Here is a 21,967-nt window from a genome sequence, read left to right on the forward strand (position 1 = left end):
AAGCTCCATTAGATGAGAGACATGTTCGGAACATTCTCTTGCCGTTTACTGTTGCTGTCAGGATCAATTTTTTTAGCAGAAGGACTGCAGATCCCCCCCAAAATACGCACTAGAGATCTGGTGGGAGCTAGTTACGAGGAGTGTCAGGGCCGGGGGAGCCTATGAGCTCTGAGGGAGCGTATTGGCATGCATGGTTAGGCCCCACCGGTCGCTGGTGTGAACTGCGTGGTTTAGGGCGACCGGTCGGGGAGGGCTCGAACCGAAGCTCAACGGTGTGCACATCACGTTGGGACGGGTGAGCCCTGCCCGCCGATGGAGGAGCAGCTGGTTAAGGCCCTGACCAGGAGGACCCGAGTTGCCTGCAGTGGGATAGGTCACGGAGTCGGCGTACGGGCTCTACTGGCTGTCAGCCCCTGCTAATCAGAGGACAGAGGGCGGTTGTCTGGCCGAGGGGGCCCATGAAGCCTCCGGCTTGAGCTCAATACTCCAACGTCGGACAAGTGGGTCCCATCGGCTTGGCAAATAAAAAGAGTTTGGGACGCCCGGCAAGGACGCTCTTGCGACATCCAACGGGAGATCAAGACTCACGACATCGAATGGATGAGCCTCACTTGCGGGCGGCAAGCATAGGAGCCCACCGGGAGACCAGCCTCAACGACTGACACGAGATCAAGACTACGATGTCAGACAGATAGCCTCGTCGACGAGTAGGGAGAAGAGAAAACCCGGAACTGGGAGGGCTCTCGCAGCATCCGATGGCAGATTTAGACTCACAGAGCATCGAACGGGTAAGCCTCGCCAGGCGGGGGGAAAAGGTGTGAGGCTAGAAGAGACAGTTGGACGGTGTTCGGCAGGCGGACGAGACCCTTGAAAGCTAGGCCCCGTCGCCCGTCGGACGGAAAATTAGGTGGGTGGCCAAGACCGACGCTCGGCGGGAGGCCAATACTCGCTGTGTCGGACGGGTAAGCCTCGCCGAATGGATGGGTATGGCTTGGAAGCTGAGGTGATGTCGACTTTTGCCAGCCAGGTGCTAAGACCCATGATTTATCATGGATTGCTTGATCAATGTCCTACTATTGGGAGAGAATTTGTCGAGGGGAATCGAGGTGTTTGTGCCGAAACGTGTAGTTATGCGGAGCTGACAAATTGTTTAGGTGTTTTTTACCCCAGAATTTCCTATCAGCCACTACAATGGGCTAATGCTGAGACGGCGGTCAACGAAGAGCTGAACATGAACCCTCGTTTAATTTGCGCCGCTTAGGGGAAAACTGAACAGATTATTTCAGTGAAACGGCTGAACATAATGGAGAATTTGAAAAAATGGCAACTATTGATTTCCATATCCAATAGTTTAAGTTCAAGTTCAAGTTTATTTGTATAGCGCTTTTTATGATACAAATCGTTGCAAAGCAGCTCTACAGGAAATTAAGTTTCCACAATATATTTATATATTGCAGAACCTTAATATATTTAACTTATGGCAAAATTGGGTAATTCTGTATGTTGTCTGTATATTGGCATCCTCTGAGGGGTTGGCATTATCTTTTCTCAGGTGTTCAGTCATCTCAGATTATTTAAGGGTTGGATCCAGACTGAAGCTTCTGTAATTCCTAGTTACCACAGGATGTTAATCCCGTGGTAGAAACAGAGAAACAAATAGAGACATAATTAGCGTAGCTGCTGTTCCATCCAAGCACAAATGATTTGTTCAACCCAAGCGAAGGAATAATAATAATGTACATTTGATCAGATATAACTGCAGTACAAGACTACAAAATGCATCACGTGAATGCTTGGCCAAAGAGATGCGTCCCCAATCCAGATCCAAACAGAGAGAGTGCATCCGAACCCCGAACGCCACCAGGAAGGCTACCCCAGAGCCCGGGAGCCAAACGTGAAAACTCTCCACCTCCCCCAGTGGACTCTGCCATCCTAGGCACCACCAAAAGTCCAGAGCCCTGCGACCCTAGGGAGCGGGCTGGACCCCAGCGTGGTAGAAGACGAGCTAGGTAAAATAATTTACTACTGATGCTGCGTTTCTGTCGTAAAGAAATGGACAAATGTTATAGATTAGGTGGACATTTGTATGGATGTTTTAGCCGAACGAGGATAAGATCGCACGGTGGCATATAGACCAGTGGTTCCCAACTCATCCCGGGGACCCCAAGCCACAGCACGCTCAGCATGCCCCACTTGACACACCCGAGTCTGCAAGACTTGAAATGGGCACGGCCCGTGAGAGAGACACACAAAGACGCGTAGCGGCCAGGGGCCCCGAGAACCACCGATATAGACGATTGTCTAGCTATTGGAGCCCTCTGTAGGCTTTGGTGTAATGCGTATGTGCATGATATTGTTTAATACATTATATTAAGTTTTCGACAAAACCATATGTTACTTACTTTTAATACTTTATACAAATGATTATGGCCTATTGGGAAACTGATAGAAGCGTTAGAGAAAAAGGGAGTATGAGAAAAAGATGCGTGGGTCTGTGTTGCGAGCGGAGGCAGCCTTGCGCTTGCGTCGCTTGCTGTGGCTGTAGGCCACAGGAAGGGAGTCCGGAAAAACTGGTGTAGCCTGCTCTGCTAACGGAGGTAGCCTCACGCTAGTGTCTGCCACTGGAGCTGGAGGCTGCTGTAAAGGACAAAAGGGGTTATTAGTAGCGGGAGGAAAAAGACTGAGATGTGTGGGCTTGTGTAGCAAGCGGAGACAGCCTCGTGCTTGCTTCTCCTGCTGTAGGCCACAGAAAAGTGGCTTGAGATCTTTAGCTGGACATGCCGGAATGTCCAGTTAGCCTGCGGCGGTGCCGATTTAGCCATTTATTGCACTACCCAAGTAACTTGTTTTTCAAGCAACTAGCAGCAAATGTGGTGATTTAAAAATGAAAGTGGTATAGTAATTTTTTTTTTTTTTTGAGGGTTAGGGCTGTGATTGTTAATCATTTACTGTTGGTCCACTGTGATCAATTGTGAAACTTCCTCTTCCACTGTTGGTTTTACCCACAAAACGAAAATTAATCTTATCCATCTTTTCTATCCATTTATTGAAATGCAATGTGTAAATTAATTATGGGTAAAAATGCTGGTGAAAAATAAGGATAGTTTGAGTAATTCCAGTGTGTATCCCAAGCACTTGCGCCATGGTTACATAGTGGCATTAACATCCAATGATGTCGCGACGTCCTTTAACAACTTTCATCAACAAATTACCTGCCTTTAGCGAATTTACTTGATTATTTGGCAACACTGGTGGTTGCGCCGCTAGCGGAGGCTGCCTCGCACTAGCATCTGGAAACAGAAGCTAGAGGCCCGGCTGCATGAGACGCTGCGGCCGGCAGAAACGCGGTGAAGGCTGAGCCGAAGCAGGAAGCGAGTGAGGCTTTGCTGCGGTGAGAACTGGGGTGGGGCCCAGGCTCGTTGAAGGCCTGCTGCAGAGACCGACTCTTGCGGAGAGCCGGGTCTTTGCGGGACAATGGTGGTGTCTGCGAGGCAATTTCGGGCTTTCCTCAATCTATTGGCGACTGGAGTGGATTTAGGAGTGAGGTTGCCTGGTTTGCGGGGTGATGGAAGATCGTGTAAATCTGCTTGTTTACCTTCCGCGAGGACGGTGCGTCGGAATTAAGCCAGATTCGGACGGTAATTGTTTCTCATATGGACGTCTGTAAAGATTCATTTACATATCACCTCAGTGATAAAACTCATGGATTCGGACGGCAATTTATTCACAGTGGAGGAGTGAGTTCAGTGATCCTGCGAACGCGCTGCTCACGTGGCCAGTCACATGATTGTGTGCTGTAAATAGAAAGAATTTTATTTACAAATGTATTATTATTATGTAAAATATATCCTTATTATTCCAAGCATATTTTAGAATGTATAATCCTATTTATTATTTGATTATTTAATCTCCTGTTTAAAATAGGAATACGCGCTATGGTTGTATATAATTATACGCGATATATATCCGTTTATAATACACATTTTAAAATTGTATTGCATACTTGCCGCTGCCATAATAAAGACCCACTTCGAATGTTTACGTGCTTTTCTTCTCTTTCTGCTCTCACTCACTGTGGTGGAGCAGTTATGAAGTATTTTTCTTTTAAATACTTTCCAGCATTTCAGAAATAAATATTTATGCAAATTACACCGAAGTACAACAGACGTACCGTGTTCGGGAGTGTTCAAAAATGGGTTAAACGCTGAATTTGAATCGATTCCTTCTCGTAAACTCAGAGATGTGGATTCGGAAGGCAATTAATTTACCACACAACCTTGGTGGTTGTCAAAAACCATAGATAATTCGGCTGGGGATTTTTACGGAGGTGGTGAGAGAAAAACACAGGCGTCTTGGATTCGACGGCAATTAAATCACCAACTACCCCCTGTATATGGTGAAAATCAATTACGTCCCCCTGAGAAACAATTACCGTCAGAATCGGGTTTAAGACGCCGGTGGAGGAGAGCGTGTAGCTGGTTGAGCAGAGAGCAGCGGCCGTGTCTGGTGGAGAAAGACCGATCCTGGGGCCGGCAGATTGGCCGGAGGATCCGAAAAGATTCCCAGCATAGGTCTCGTGGTTTGGACGGGAGAAGCTGAGTCTGTGATGTAATGGCAAGAGGTGCGGACCGAATGCTGATAGACCGTCGAATGAGTGGAGGTATGTCAGCTGTATTTATGTCCGTGAGTTGATTGACTTGATTACGTACCACTTGTGTTTAATTAGGCTAAGTATCTGACGTGCTCCTCCCGAACTTTGTTAATAAAACATAATTTATTTAAATTAATTTCAAAGTCAGAGTATGTCTTATTCCTTCTTAAAGAGGCTGTTTGATTTAGTTTACCCATAAATGCTAATTAATGCATTAACTACCAAACACTAAATGATGTTTTATTAACAAAGTTTGGGAGGAGCACATCAGATACTTAGCCTAGTTAAACACAAGTGGCACGTAATCAAGTCAATCAACTCACGGATATAAATACAGCTGACATACATCCACTCATTTGACTGGCCCCAGGATCGGTCTTTCTCCACCAGACATGGCCGCCGAGCCCCAGGCTTTGTCGTGGCTGCTGCTCTCTGCTCAACCAGCCACATGCTCTCCTCCACCGGCGTCTTATTCGGCGTCAACAATTCCTCAGATCAGAAAGTAGATTGTATTTAAGCATGATGCAAACACTGATTAATTCCGATGCACCGTCCTCGCGGAAGGTAAACAAAGCAGATTTACACAATCTTCCGTCACCCCACAAACCAGCCAACCTCACTTCTAAATCCACTCCAGCCGCCAATAGATCGAGGAAAGCCCCGAAATCGCCTCGCTCGACACCACCATTGTCCCGGCTAAAGACCCGGCTCTCCGCAAGCATCGGGTCTCTGCAGCAGGCCTTCAATGAGCCTGGGCCCCGCCCCATTTCTCACCGCAGCAAGACCTCACTCGCTTCCTGCTTCGGCTCAGCCTTCACCGTGGCTCTGCCGGCCGCAGTGCCGTATGCAGCCGGGTCTCTAGCTTCTGTTTCCAGATGCTAGCGCGAGGCAGCCTCCACTAGCGGCGCAACCACCAGTTTTGCCAAATAATCCTCAAGTAATATTGCTAAAGGCAGGTTATTTGTTGATAAAAGTTGTTAAAGGATGTCGCAACATCATTGGATGTTAATGCCACTATGTAACCATGGCGCAAGTGCTTAGGATACACACTGGAATTACTCAAATTTTTCTTTTTTTTCACCAGCATTTTTACCTATAATTAATTTACACATTGCATATCAATAAATGGATAGAAAATATGGATAAGATTAATTTTCGTTTTGTGGATAAAACCAACAGTGGAAGAGGAAAGTTTCACAGTTGATCACAGTGGACCAACAGTAAATGATTAGCAATCACAGGTAAAAAAATATATAAATAAATAATTACTTTACCACTTTAATTTTTAAATCACCACATTTGCTGCTAGTTGCTTGAAAAACAAGTTACTAGGGTAGTGCAATAAAATGGCTAAATCGGCAACGCTGCAGGCTAACTGGACATTCCAGCATGTCCAGCTAAAAATCTCAAGCCACTTTTCTGTGGCCTACAGTAGCAGAAGCAAGCACGAGGCTGCCTCCGCTTGCAACACAAGTCCAGACATCTCAGTCTTTTTCCTCCCGCTACTAATAACCCCTTTTGTCCTTTTCAGCAGCTTCCAGCTCCAGTGGCAGACACTAGCGTGAGGCTACCTCCGTTAGCAGAGCAGGCTACACAAGTTTTTGCGGACTCCCTTCCTGTGGCCTATAGCCACAGCAAGCGAAGCAAGCGCGAGGCTGCCTCCGCTCGCAACATAGACCCACGCATCTTTTTCTCATACTCCCTTTTTCTCTAACGCTTCTATCAGTTTCCCAATAGGCCATAATCATTTGTATAAAGTATTAAAAGTAACATATGGTTTTGCCGCATCATTTGTAAATTATTGAATATGGACGTCAATAGTTGCCATTTTTCAAATTCTTCATTACGTTCAGCCGTTTCACTGAAATAATCTGTTCAGCTTTCCCCTATAGGCGGCGCAAATTAAACGATGGTTCATGATCAGCTCTTCGTCAAATTCTGGGGTAAGAAACACCTAATCGATTTGTCAGCTCCGCATAACTACGCGTTTCAGCATAAACACCTCGATTCCCCTCAACGAATTCTCTCCCAATAGTAGGACATTGATCATGCAATCCATGATAAATCATGGGTCTTAGCACCTGGCTGGCAAAAGTCGACATCACCTCAGCTTCGAAGCCATGCCTATCCATCCAGATTCATGGCACTTATTTGGGGTACACTAGCACAGGGAATTCTATTTCATTGTGTGCTTAACCTTTGGACGCAAGCAGCACCAAGATTTTCGGATGTGTTATCAGAAACAGCTTATTGGATTTGTTTTACAATCATGCAAGTATTCATCGTAGCATCTACCCCTTTTAGACGACTCAAATTATCCTGAGTATTGAACTCCCTGTCAGATGCTGCAAGAGCGCTCCCTGTGGAGAAATGTTTCTATGTTGACTACCGGCGAGACTCACCCATCCGATGCCATGAGTAGTGAGTAGGGATGCAACTTCGCTTTTCCGTCCGACCACCGGAGAAGTTTACACGTCCGATACCGCAAGTGCGGAGCCCCCGTTAAATGCTATGTGAGCCTTCCCGGCTGAGTGAATCCGTTTCCCTTTCAACTACCGGCGAGTCTTACCCGTCTGCTGCCATGATTATCAAACTCCTGTCAGTCGCCGCAAAAGCCTCCCAGCCCAGCAATCGTACCTTTTTGTCCTACGGTCCTCCCATCCCTTACCTTCTCCATCCTACGTTCGGCGAGGCTTACCCATCCGACACAGCGAGTATTGGTCTCCCGTTGGATGCTGGCGAGAGCCTCCCGGTCGAGCAAACCTTGCCTTTCCGTCTGACTACCAGCAAAGCTTATCCGTCCGATGCCGCGAGTATTGAACTCGCGTCAAACGCTACAACAGCCCCTGGCCAAGCAAATCTTGGCCTATCAGGCCGTCTACCGGCGAGGTTTAACCATCCAATGCAGTGAGTATCGAACTCCCGCCGGATACTGCGAGAGCCTCCCGGCCGAGCTCAGCCTTCTGACACGGTGAATCTTCACATCTTGTCGAACACCGGCCAGAGCCTCCCAGCCAGACAACCTCACCTTTTCAAGTCCCAAGCTGGAGATGCTTACCCATCCGACATCGTGGGTATTGTGCTCCCGTCGGGCATCGGTGAGAGCCTCACAGCCAAACAACTTACCGCTTCATCCTACGGTCGGCGAGACCGACCCGTTAGACTCAGTGAGTATTGGCCTACCGTAGAGCGTTGCGTCGGGCTAGGCCACCCACCTAATTTTCCGTCCGACGGGTGGCGAGGCCTAGCCTTCAGCTGGTAAGGGTCTCGTCCGCCCGCCGAACACCATCCAACTGTCTCTTCTAGCCTCACACCTTTTCCCCCCGCCTGGCGAGGCTTACCCGTTCGATGCTCTGTGAGTCTCAATCTCCCATCGGATGCTGCGAGGGCCCTTCCAGTTCCGGGTTTTCTCTTCTCCCTACTCGCCGGCGAGGCTATCCGTCTGACATCGTAGTCTTGATCTCGTGTCAGACGTCGACGCTGGTCTCCCGGTGGGCTCCTATGCTTGCCGCCCTCAAGTGAGGCTCATCCATTCGATGTTGTGAGTCTTGATCTCCCGTCGGATGTCGCGAGAGCGTCCTTGCTGGGCGTCCCAAACTCTTTTTATCTGCCAAGCCGATAGGACTCACTCGTCTGACGAAGGAGTATTGTGCTCTAGTCGAAGGCTGCATGGGCCCTCTCAGCCAGACACTGCCCTCTGTCCTCTGATTAGCAGGGGCTGACAGACAGTAGAGCACATATGCCAACTCCGTGACCTATCCCACTGCAGGTTACTCGGGTCCTCCTGGTCAGGGCCTTAACCACGCTGCCCCTCCATCGGCAGGCAGGGCTCACCCGTCCCAACGTGATGAGCACACCGTTGAGCTTCAGTTCGAGCCCTCCCCGACCGGTCGCCCTAAACCACACAGTTCACACCAGTGACTGGTGGGGCCTAACCATGCATGCCAATACGCTCCCCCAGAGCTCATAGGCTCCCCCGGCCCTGCAATAGAGGCCACTGCTCGTAACTAGCTCCCGCCAGATTTCTAGTGTGTATTTTGGGGGGGATCTCAGTCTGGCGGCTGTCCTACACCCATTGCTTTTTTGGAGGATACTCTGGGTTTGGGCCATTCCCGAACTCAGAGCCCTTCCCCAGGACAGGACGCCAACTACGTATTACCATACTCGCCAAATACGCATTACGTAACTCGTGCTAAATATATGTAAGTGTGAACTTGTGAAATTATGTTTTATTAACAAAGTTCGGGAGCAGTGTTCATTTTGGCAGGCATTTTTGATTTAGTCTTAGTCTTTATCTTGAGACGAAAATGCTTAATAGTCTTAGTCACATTTTAGTCATTTGAGTCTTTCATAGTTTTAGTCATTTGAGTCTTTCATAGTTTTAGTCTAGTTTTAGTCGACGAAAAGTCATTACATTTTTGTCAACTTTTAGCCATTACTTTTAGTCAAACTGCAGTTACCAACATTTATTTTGGTAGCTATTTTATATGTAGTATTCAAACAAAAATAGTCATTAATTATTCTCTCTTTAGACCAAATCAATTAAGCTCATGAGAAATTTGAATCAAGGATTGAATTTGGAAAAACTGGATTAAATTTTCATTTTTTGGTAGAGATATAAATTAAACTAATTTTTCAGATACGGTAGGTTTACTTAAGTATACATTTATTTAACATCCTTTGTTGGTTAACATTTATGACAGATAATTAGGAATGCTGCCCATTTAAGATGGAAGGTATGCATGTAATAGCCTACTGACATACATTCAGTTTTCACACACCTGTTTAAGCTCACTTAAACCATAACGGACTGTATTTCTGTGAGATACTCTACATGAGAGACATTTGGACTGCTGTGTGTATTTGAGCACTGAGAACTGATCGCGCGCTGTATGAGAACTGAAGAAGTGGAGCGTGCGCGAGAGAGAGCACTTCTATCAGCGCGTTTCCACCTATCGCACCTTCACTGACTAATCGACAATGAATTGTGACTCCCGGGAAAAATGGGATGTCTTGTCACCCACTCCCTAACCCTTCAGGTGCTGAGGCCATTGTTTCAGATCGCTAGTTTGCGTTTTGGTAGCCTATCCATCCACCGCGGCTGCCATGCAAACTCACCTTATCGCACATTTTGAAAGACAAGACAGTTAACTTAGCCTATAGGATGTATTTTGAATGTCCGGTGGTCCTCAAATAACATTTTAGTCCCGTCTCGTCTTGTTAATGAACACGTGCATAAATTTCGTCATAGTTTTTATCATCAGATAGTAGTTTTAGCTCGTCAACGTCTCGTCTTAGTCACAGAAAAAAGGTTCGTTGACGAATACTTTTCGTCGTAGTCTTCGTCAACGAAATTAACACTGTTCGGGAGGAGCACGTCAGATACTTAGCCTAATTAAACACAAGTGGCACGTAATCAAGTCAATCAACTCAGGGAAATAAATACAGCTGACATACCTCCACTCATTTGACGGTCTATCAGTATCCCTCCACCACCCCTTCTCCACCAATATAACTAAGTTCTCACCATACTATGGGGGGATACTCTGGGTTCGGGCCATTCCCGAGCTCAGAGCCCTTCCCCAGGACAGCACGCCAACTACGTATTACCATACTCGCCAAATACGCATTACGTAACTCGTGAACATGTAGTTAAGGCTGCCGTTATTCATGCATTCCTCCGTATGACTCCAGTTGTAGTTAAGGATAGCTCTTCGTTAGTTCATAATTAGTTATCTCCCTTAATAATCATTAGTATGTGATGATTTAAGTATTAATTTAGGCTTTAGTACATGATTATTCATGTACCCCTATTGTAAAGTGTTACCATTATATTTATTATTATTGCAGAAAATAATCTCTATGACCAATAAACCGTAAAATTCTTACATGGTTTGTCCATCATGATAATTTTGACAAATATATGTATATATACATTTTGAAACCTAATTACATGAGTATTTAATTATCTAACTGCTTGTCAACAAAGTCGATTTAATGAGCTGATTTTGCTAAATGCTCTAATGCAGTGGTTCTGTAAGAAAGCTATTTTCTGTGGCAATGAAAATAACCTTTTTTAGAGTTGATATGAAATTATACTGAATGTTTGTTGGACGAACAGATACGTTTATTTTATACTACTGGCAGCTGATATACATAATTGCAATTAATTGCAATTATTCATATACATTTTCCTTTTGAGCTAATTTGCTACACAGGCACATAGAAGGCTTAAACAAAACGTTAAAGTTAACACTATGAATACAGTACTGTTTTAGGTAAAATAATTGAGTGTCTTCTGTTAAACTGAAACAAAAGCACTTTGTATTATAATAATAATAATAATAATAATAAGGAACTTCATTGGTGAGGCAAATAAGAGAAGAGCAAAGTCTTTCCTGTCTAACAAAACATCAGGTCCTGATTGCTTTGGATGTTAATTTCACAAAGTTTTAGTTTTAGTTAAGCCCTTATTTATTGAAAATGTGTGCTTTTAAATTTTGATCATAAAGTAATAAGTGCTGGCTAACAGATTGCAACACATCCAGATTAAACTAAAACCATCTTAACTAGATTTGGGTATATGGGTGCACTAGGTTTGCTACATGGAGAAACAAAGGTTTAAAGTCCATTGGGGACCTGTTGATGGCAAGTTTGAAACATTTAACCAATTACAGTCAATATGTAATCTTCCTGGGTGCAGTTTCTTTGGGTATTTTGGGTAGTTAGCAAATCATCATGTCAAAGAAGAAAAAAGTAAATTCCATAATTTATCAGTAAGCCATAGACTAACAAATTTGATGAATGTATTATGTTAAACGATAGCCCAAGCTCCAGACATTTGATTTCACTTTTTTTATGCCTTCCTGATGCCTGTGAGCACAAGCTACTTAAGAGAAGCCTAGACCAAGGATATTGATGAAGATCTAGAATGAATGTAGCGGGATCCAATGTTGTTCAATAAATGCTAGATATGTTGATCCTGTTTTAAGTAGTAATAATACACATATTGTATTATTCCAAAATAAAATAAAATATGCAACACCATTTCTCCAATATGTGATGCATGTAAATATGGGATAAAGGGCTCCCTATCACATGTATTCTGTTTTTTCCTTGACGTTTGATTTTCTGGGAAATATTTTTGATTATTTTTCAAAGGTTTTCCAAAAGATGAGCGTGGTTATGGACTAGCAGTTGAGTTTTGGGGTCTTCTGAGATATTGAACACTTTTTTTTCTCTCTTTCAAGCTCTCAGCAGCAATCTTTGTTGCTGGGTATGACCTTTGCAAATCTTTGGATGCCCCTATCAAAACCTGGTTTTATGAGCTGTTTCATGTTATACTGTATGACTGAAAGATATTCATTCACTGAAGCCCAAACTACATCGACGATTCCAAGCTGTATGGCAATGCTTCCTGGATTTCCTCAAGCCTGTGTAATGTACTTTTATGTAAAGTTCTTCCTGAATTATTTCTTGAATACGCTTTGGACATGTTAGCCCTCTCTCTCTCTCAATCTATCTATCTATCATTATTATTGTTTTTTTGTTATTATTATTTTTGGTGCGTGTATATATATATATATATATATATATATATATATATATATATATATATATATATATACACGTGTGTATATATATAATTTTTTTTTTTTTTTTTTTGTGTGTGTGTTAAAATATCTTAATTTAAAATATAGAAATTGACTCAAAAAAATGTAAGGTTAGGATTTCTTTACATTCAGATGTATTCGTCTTTCGGATGAGACGTTAAACCGAGGTCCTGACTCTCTGTGGTCATTAAAAATCCCAGGATGTCTTTCGAAAAGAGTAGAGGTGTGACCTCGGCATCCTGGCCAAATTTCCCCATTGGTCTCTGACCATCATGGCCTCCTAATCATCCCCTTACATTGATTGGCTTCATCACTCTGTCTCCTCTCCACCAGTAAGCTGGTGTGTGGTGGGCGTTCTGGCGCACTATGGCTGCCGTCGCATCATCCAGGTGGATGCTGCACACTGGTGGTGGATGAGGAGACACCACTCCTCACAATGTAGAGCGCTTTGAGTGCTTAGAAAAGTAGAAAAGCGCTATATAAATGTAATGAATTATTATTTTATTATTATTATTATTCTTTAAATACATTAATATATAGGACAAGTATTGCATTTAGATCTTTTTAGAATAAAAGTTGGACAAAAAAGTACAGTGATTTTGTTACTTTTATTTATTTTGATTTATAACTGCATTTAGAGAATGGTTTTCAATCACATGTCTGTGTCACTAAAACAACAGTGGGACATGACAAATCCTTTGCAAAATAAAAAGAAATGGAAAATAAAAGCAAATATAAAAACAAACATGCTTTCATTGCGACTCATTTCTCTTGGGGTTGACAGGTGATCTAAAAAACCTGAAACTTTATGATACACTTGAGGCACATTCTCTCATTGACTGAAGTGAAGTCTTAACCACACCCTCTTAGGTTTCCCAGTGCAGAGTTACAACATAAAACAGCAGTGCAAACAAAGTGTAATGCTCAATTCACATTTTGAGAGGTTGCTTGCATAGCAGGAGAAATGAATGTTCATCTTTTATTGACAGTGACACTACTGTTTATGGCCAGGCTTTGCCCTGCTGTGTGTGGGCTGAATTTAGGCACGTGCATCCTCCAAGGTGACCCTCATCTCCCTGATCTCTTCGAGGATGGAGACTTCATTATTGGAGGGGCTTTCACCATTCATTACTATGTGAGCTCAGAGAAGCACACCTATACTAGACGTCCTCAACCACTAGTTTGCAGTGGCAGGTCAGAGTTTGATTCAAAATTGAAAACATTCCGAGAGCAGGGCAAAATGGGTTAAGCTGATTTGTGCTAAAATTGCGTTCATATTTGTGGTTAAGTATAAAATGAGTTTATAAGAAGCTAACGAGTAAGAAGTAACCGTTAATTTTTAATAGGATGCTATTATGTGTGTATTTCAACAGCATGGACCTCAGAGGGTTGCGCCTTGCTCGTGCCTTGCAATTTACTGTCCAAGAGATAAACAACAGCTCCGATCTCTTACCGGGGATCACTCTAGGGTACCACATATATGACTCGTGTGCATCTGTGCCAATGGCGATTAAAGTAGCGTTGCAGCTTGCCAACGGACTAGATCTGGTATTTAACGACAGTGATTCCTGTGCAAAATTTGCTGCAGTTCCCGCACTAGTCGGAGATTCTGCTTCCACGCCGGCTGTAAGCATTTCAAGACTTTTGGGTCCTCTTGGAATTCCACAGGTGCTTGCGCAAAACGACTGATTCATATTCTTATTAGAAAGAAAAATGCCGGAGCTGTATCACAATCTCTCTCTCTCTCTGATGACGTGTGTGTGTGTGTGTGTGTGTGTGTGTATGTGTTTCTTCACTGTACTTTATAGGTGAGTCATTATGCTACATGCGCGTGTCTCAGTGACAAACGGCAGCACCCTACTTTCTTCAGGACCATCCCCAGCGATCACCATCAAGCGGCAGCACTGGCACAGATGGTCAAGCACTTTGGATGGACGTGGATCGGAGCTGTGCGCAGTGATTCAGACTATGGGAACAATGGCATGGCATCATTCCTGAAAGCTGCTGAGGAGGAGGGAATCTGTGTGGAATATTCTGAGGCCTATTACAGGACCCAGCCGCGCAGCAAACTGAAAAGAGTGGCGGATGTTATTCGCAAGTCATCGGCTCGTGTTATAGTTGCCTTCATGGGCGCAGGTGATATAAAATTTCTCTTAGAAGAGCTGAGCCTGCAGCCTCCTCCTCCGATGCAGTGGATTGGCAGCGAGGCGTGGGTTACAGACCCACAGATGATGCGGTTTAATTTTTGTATTGGTGCTGTAGGTTTTGCAATTCCGCGGTCTGTAATCCCTGGTTTTCGTAACTTTCTACTTGATCTGTCTCCAGAACAAGCGCTAAAATTTCCCCTGCTGACAGAATTATGGGAAAGCTCATTTAGCTGTAGTTTAAAACGACAGTCAGGTTCTTCTACTGGTATGCCAGAATGTGATGGCACAGAGGACCTGCGCGCATTACAGAACCCGTACACAGACACGTCCCAGTTGCGGATCACTAACATGGTGTACAAAGCCACATATGCTATAGCTCATGCCCTCCATGGCATTGTATGTGACGAAAATCAATGCGACAAAAACATCAAAGTTAACCCCCGACGGGTAAGTTTATCTTGGAATAAATGTTACAGAAAAAAAGAAAAAAAAAAGTGTAAATATTGTTAATGTAATACATTATTGTACAGTACACGTTTACCTTTGTATCTTACTATAAAATATGTCCAAACACAGCACAGTTTTATTTATTTATCCATCATGCAGGTTTTTGATCAACTCAAGAGAGTGAATTTTACTAAAAATAATTATCCCGTTTCATTTGACACCAATGGAGACCCTCTGGCCGCATATGAACTTGTGAACTGGCAGCTTCAAGAAGACAGTTCAGTTGATTTTGTGACAGTGGGTCAATATGACGCATCAAAGCCTAAAGGGCAAGAATTCAGTCTGGACAGAGCTATCATTTGGTATGATGGCAGTGAAAAGGTATACTTTTTTTTCATGTACTTAGATTAAAGAAATTACTGGGGGAAAAAACTGTTAAAACCAACACTATGTTTACCAAACATACCAAAAGATGAGAAATAAAAGCAGAGGAATTCATTATGATACATTTTGCCCCTTCATTTTAAACATCTGGGCCATTTTGTCAGTTTTAGAACATTTGTACCCAAATACTTCATTTCTGGCTCTGATGCTGTGTCTATCTGTCACTTGCAGGTGCCTATGTCTGTGTGCAGTGAGAGCTGTCCTCCAGGTACGAGGAAGGCTGTGAAAAAAGGAAGACCTGTCTGCTGTTATGAGTGCATTAACTGTGCAGAAGGAGAGATCAGCAATGAGACAGGTATTTTAGACATTCTTATAAATAAATTATGAATACTTATGTGTCATCTGATAAAATTGTGTCTAAAATAAAGAAATCTTTAAAAATGGAAAAGTGCCCTTTCGGTCCGATCTAGGTGTGCCTAGATTCGCAAGATTCTCTCAATTTCACATCCAGGCATTTCAAAAATATATAATATATATTATATGTTATTGATATTTATGAGGGAGTGCATGATATCATTGACCCTTCTTTATCTACTGAGTTAGTCATTCTAAAAAAAAAGTTTAGCCTGATAATCTGTATGTCTTCATTTTGGTCCTGTAGTTCATGAATGGGTTATGCACTGACTCCTTGATCTTTCAGATTCTTTAGATTGTCACAAATGCCTGCCTGAGTATTGGTCTAATAATGAGAAGGATAAGTGTCTTCCTAAACCAGTGGAGTTTCTCTCCTGGGATGAGATTCTTGGGATTATACTGGCTGCTTTCTCCATTGCTGGCTCTTTAGTGGCTTTGAGCATAACTGTAGTGTTCTACAGAAATAGGGCCTCTCCAATAGTAAGAGCCAACAACTCAGAACTAAGCTTCCTGCTTCTCTTCTCATTGTCTCTGTGTTTTCTCTGTTCACTCACTTTCATTGGCCGGCCCACTGAGTGGTCCTGTATGTTGCGTCACACAGCATTTGGGATCACTTTTGTCCTCTGTATCTCCTGTGTTCTAGGGAAAACTATAGTAGTGTTAATTGCCTTCAAAGCTACACTTCCAGGAAGTAATGTCATGAAATGGTTTGGGCCTCCTCAACAGAGACTCAGTGTTTGTGGTTTCACTCTTATACAGATACTTATATGTGTGCTTTGGTTAAAAATATCTCCACCTTTTCCTTACAACAATATGCATCAGTACAAAGAAAAGATCATTCTAGAATGCAGTTTAGGATCGGCTATAGGTTTCTGGGCTGTACTGGGTTATATTGGCCTCCTTGCTTTCCTTTGTTTTGTTTTAGCTTTTTTTGCCCGAAAACTGCCTGACAACTTCAATGAGGCTAAATTCATCACATTCAGTATGCTCATATTCTGTGCTGTATGGATCGCCTTTATTCCAGGGTATATCAGTTCTCCAGGGAAATTCACTGTAGCTGTGGAGATTTTTGCTATTTTAGCTTCAAGCTTTGGTCTAATTCTCTGTATTTTTGCTCCTAAGTGTTTCATTATTGTTCTTAGACCAGAGCAGAATACCAAAAAACATTTAATGGGTAAAGTACCATGACAATCTCTCTGAGATGCACGCAATTGCCAACTGCTAAATAGCATTATATAATGTTAATGTACCAGTTTTCAAAACACTGCTGTAACTATTTTATATATTGGTGTTATATGTGCAAATATGTTCTGTAAACTGTGTATGTACTTTAATATATATTGTTGGGAAAAAATTGTTTGAAAAAGATAAAAATTAGTTCTAAACCTTATGTTCAGTACTTAAATGCACATTTAAAAGTGCCACCTCAAGAAGCAGTTTTTTAAAGCTTGATATAAAATGCTATCATCGCTCATGTGTTTCCACGTGGTAACAGAGTTCTGCAATGATGGTGCAATTTTGTAGACCATCCCAGAAGTTCCTTTGACAAAAAACCCAGTAAGATTTTTCCATTGGCTTTTCAATTATTGCAGAAAATAATCAGAATCAGAATGAGCTTTATTGGCCAAGTATGTTTACACATACAAGGAATTTGTTTTAGTGACAGAAGCTCCACAGTGCAACAGAGAGACAGCAACAGGACAGGACACAGGTAATAAAGAATAATACAAATATCCAAATAGGCAATGTACAAAACAGCAAAAACACAATATATAATTTAGACAATTATGTGTGTACAGGTCTGATATGTGCAAATTTGAAATAAAAAAAAAAATAGATAAATAAAAAAGTAAGTAAGTGTGGTGAATGAAGTTGTGTGTTCCCTGTTTTATTGTCAAGTGTTCATGAGATGGATTGCCTGAGGAAAGAAACTGTTTCTGTGCCTGGTCGTTCTGGTTCTCAGAGCTCTGTAGCGTCGATCAGACGGTAACAGTTCAAAGAGGGGGTGTGCTCGATGTGAGGGGTCCAGAGTGATTTTACCAGGCCTTTTGCTCAATCTGGATGGTCTAGAACAGGGTGTCAAATCTCTGTGACCAACATTCTTTTTTTTTTAATACATGGTTTGTCCATCATGATAATATTTACAAATTAATATCATATATTTATTTATTTATTTTTTAATACATTTTGAATAATGCTTTGATCCCTCTTTTTCACCTCCGATAATGATTCCGATACCTGGGGTTTAGTATTGGCTGATACAGGTACTGGGGCCTCATGTATAAATGCTGCATACACACAAAATGAGCATAGAAATGTGCGTAGTTCCATCCCTGCTCCAACTCACATACCATGTAGTTTTCAAATAAGCCTTAATGACTTGATTAGCTGGATCAGGTGTGTTTAATTAGGGTTGGATCTGTGCAGGGCTGTGGCCCTCCAGGAACTGAGTTTGACACCACTGTTCTAGACCACGTGTACGAACTCTTTTGGAGTGAGAAGTAAACTATTTTAAACTTTGTTTGTATTTTGATATGCATTTACAATAAATATTCCACTCTCACTGAGCACTGAAATTACAAAAAGTCATCATGCAGAAGTTAAACAAAATTAAATTTAGACTGCGTTTGATCAGTTTTCATGTGGCATCCTATATTTTAATGACAGCAAGGAGTGCTATAGGTGCACAATAATTCATTTTCAAACTAAACTGCAGATCTCATGTTACGATAATTTTTATTTTATTAATTAATTAATAATTTTTTTATTTTATTTTTTGCCAGAAAAATGAACATGATGTTCACTTACTTCGATACTATGGTGGACACAGCTGGATACTGTGGTCAAACGGTCAGTCCATTGTCCAGTTTGAATAGGACCAATGATAATATCTTCCTGTACAACCACAGCTGCACGGACGTGTTGATGTAGTGTAAAGGCATCTCCAAAACATTATAAAAAATACCACTGTATTTGAAGGATACCATTAAAGGAAAACGGTAAGATTTGCAAATTTCCTTTTTAAAACACTTTCAGTAATTCGCGAGTCAGACACTGCAAAAAATATAGGCCTATTATATCAGCTGTTTCCTCTAAAAATAGATATTCAGCTTATGGTCGCCTTATCAGCAAAACTACATTGATTTAATTTGATTTGAATTGTTTAAAACAATTTAAATACTATATGACCAGTGTAAAAGAATGAGATCAACTATTTTAAACCGTTTTGTTTTTATCGATATTTTCATGTATTTATTATAAAATGTAACAAGGATACTTTGTTTTTTGCAATAAAAATTAATGTGTAGGCTATGGCCCAAATGGAATTACAGTCAGGATCTCATATTTCCTTAATGTCTTGTACATTTGACGGTGTAAACACGGTGTCACGTGGATGGGAATGGGAATATGCAATGATATGCAGAAGAGGTTATGCATAGTAAAACTAGGCGATATCATTCTGGTGCATTTTAGGCCACCCATGTCCCTTGCTTATACCAATAAAATAACTCAAACCAGTCAATACCAATGGTCTAAAAAGACAATATTATTTGAACTGCCATGTAGAAATCAACAGTTTCACAGGTAATGATAATGAACAAGTTGCATGTTTATTATGCTCCGTGTCCAGATAGAAAAAGTGCAAACGCATAACGATAAATTATTATAGGAAATACAACAATCTAGTTCTTTAATCAATCCCCAGCTGTAGACTATATATCTTTAAAGTTCACTGTAGACAAATTGGATATTGGATAACAGTCTGTGTTGATACTAGAGAAGGAGAGAAGGCTCTCAAAGAAAGGGTGGGACAACATTCTTGAAGAACACCAAGTATAAGAAGAAAAATTATTTTAACATTTTAACTAGTATGAAACACAGTAATCCAGCTCAGAACTTCGAAACAAAAAAAGTAGTGGTGTCAAAATTAGCGCGTTAACGCATGCTATTAATTATTTTCAGATTAACGCGTTAAATAATTAACGCAGGGGCGGGGCTAGGGTCCACCGCATTCGCAACTGCTGCCTCTGTCTCTTTTTTTCTTGTAAAGGATTGCGTTTATTTAGATGTCTTTATGATCACATCAAACGGGAGAAGTTTCAGACACGTGCTCTATACGTCGCCTCCACGCCAGACGCGAGTCAAACAAGCGCGTAAAAGATACTGTGCTGGTAGCGCGCACTCTTCAAATACACGCACAAAGGTGCTGGTGCGCGCTATAGCCTGTATCATTTCATATCATACAGCGAAAGAAACTACGTGCATGCAATGTCGTAGTTATGCCGTCAGTTAAGGAATGAAGTTACCAAAAAGGCGATTAAAGCTGCCTTAAACTGTGTGCATGCATGCAATATGTTATATGTGCGTCACATTTAAGTACATGTCTCTGAAATGGTTTTAAAAACTGTCCTGAGGCACCCTAGCACTGTCTCCCTCATCTAAAATACCCAATTCAACTCATCCGCTCATTAGTTGAGACTTTCAGACCTGAAGTGAGTCAGAAAATGTAAAGAGATTTGTGAAAAAAATAAGATGCATGTCAGATCCCCATCACCTTCAGCAGCAGCAGCTTTTAAAGCAATAGCAGGCAAATCAATTAATAACCAGCTGCTGTGATGTCTATTAATCCAAGAACAAAAGAAAAAAAGAGGAAATCAATAACTTTTATAGTTTTAAGGGGTTCATCTATATTTAATTTAGAATTTAGTGTTTGGTAAGTATTCATTTTCTGTATATTTCTGCTGAAGGGCACAGCTAGCTAAATATGTCATTTATTATAATGGGTTCATGTGAAGATTGTTTTAAGTTCACTTAAATTAGACGTTAAGTCTAATAAATGTTAAAATTGATAGCTCTCAATTATACTGTAATGCTGAATGGCTACAGTCAATGGTTAAATATTCAGGGGGCAAAAAAAATTTTTTTATAGAGACATCAGTAGTATTGATATCAGTGATGCTGGCCTTCAATCATGAAAAAGATACCATTAAAGAAATATTAAAAATATACTGTCTTTGTTGTTTGTACATTGTAAATTTTAATATTGTTTATTTAAAAACTTGAATGTTAGGTGGGGTTAAGCGTGATTAATCACGATTAATTTTAGAAAAATGTGTGATTAATTAGTTAATTTTTTTAATCGATTGACAGCACTAAAAAAAAGCAAAGCAAACATACAGTTGCATACGGAAGTTCTAAGCGGCCATGCATTATTATAATTTTTCTGTCTTTTCTCGTGATCACGACTTAATTTTCTCGTGATCACGACATAACGAGTTGTTTTGTCGTTATCACGACTTAATTTTCTCGTGATCTCGACATAACGAAAGTTGTTTTGTCGTTATCACGACTTAATTTTCTCGTGATCTCGACATAACGAAAGTTGTTTTGTCGTTATCTGGACATAACGAAAGTTGTTGATCTCAACCTAAAAACCGGTTTCTCACGACGTAATTGTAGCTATCGTGAGAAAATCAGGGTCGCTATATTGTCTTCCACGATAAAGTTGCAGACCCGACAGCCTCCTTCTCAAGTGTCGAACACTTATGTGTAAGTCGTCAATCACTGACAGACACAGAGCTAAAATGTCCGAGTATGAATATGCATGACAAGTATTCTATCATGGATCAATGTAGTCGGTCACACACACAACACCTTCAATATTTGGGATGGTACTTATACCATATTTTTATTTTTATTATTTCAGTTTGAGTGAGTCCCTGATCAAAGTAAAAGCGAAGACGACCATCCATGATGCTGCGATGATGCTGCTTCTATAGCATTTTCTCATGCCGAATACACAGAGAAAATTAAGTCGTGATAACGACAAAACAACTTTCGTTATGTCGAGATCACGAGAAAATTAAGTCGTGATAACGACAAATCAACTTTCGTTATGTCGAGATCACGAGAAAATTAAGTTGTGATCACGAGAAAACAAGACAGAAAAATTATAATAATGCATGGCCGCTTAGAACTTCCGTAGTTACATTCCTATTGAGATCACTATTTTAATGGCAAATGTGTGTGAAACGTGGTGTGTGACTGTAAGTGAGAGAGAGAAACTTAGTGAGAAAGAGAATGACAGCATAAAAATGAATACGCTATATTCACTCAAAATTGTGGCAACAGATTACAAGCAATATTATTAAATACATTTAACAAATTAGAATTGAGTAATAATTAATCTAATTAATTCCTTAAAAGTTAACCATTTAAAATGAGTAAAATTTACAAAAAATGTTTTTAAACAAAAATATCTGAATTAAGAATTCTTTCTTTTTTTTATTTACATTAATGCTACTCGACGT

General features: G+C 41.4%; 1 protein-coding gene across 1 annotated transcript; it reads left to right on the forward strand.

Moving 5' to 3' along the window:
• Positions 1 to 13,228: 13,228 nt before the first annotated feature.
• LOC306843141 (extracellular calcium-sensing receptor-like) lies at positions 13,229 to 16,844 on the forward strand (the record flags this gene model as incomplete). The annotated part of the gene is made up of 6 exons (XM_079374434.1): positions 13,229 to 13,458; positions 13,638 to 13,932; positions 14,073 to 14,858; positions 15,018 to 15,239; positions 15,474 to 15,597; positions 15,943 to 16,844. 6 exons carry the CDS (start codon positions 13,229 to 13,231, stop codon positions 16,842 to 16,844), a joined length of 2,559 nt encoding a protein of 852 aa, XP_079230560.1.
• Positions 16,845 to 21,967: the final 5,123 nt, after the last annotated feature.

Source organism: Barbus barbus, assembly GCF_936440315.1.
Source record: "Barbus barbus genome assembly, chromosome: 23".
In the NCBI taxonomy this organism is placed as follows: domain Eukaryota; kingdom Metazoa; phylum Chordata; class Actinopteri; order Cypriniformes; family Cyprinidae; genus Barbus; species Barbus barbus.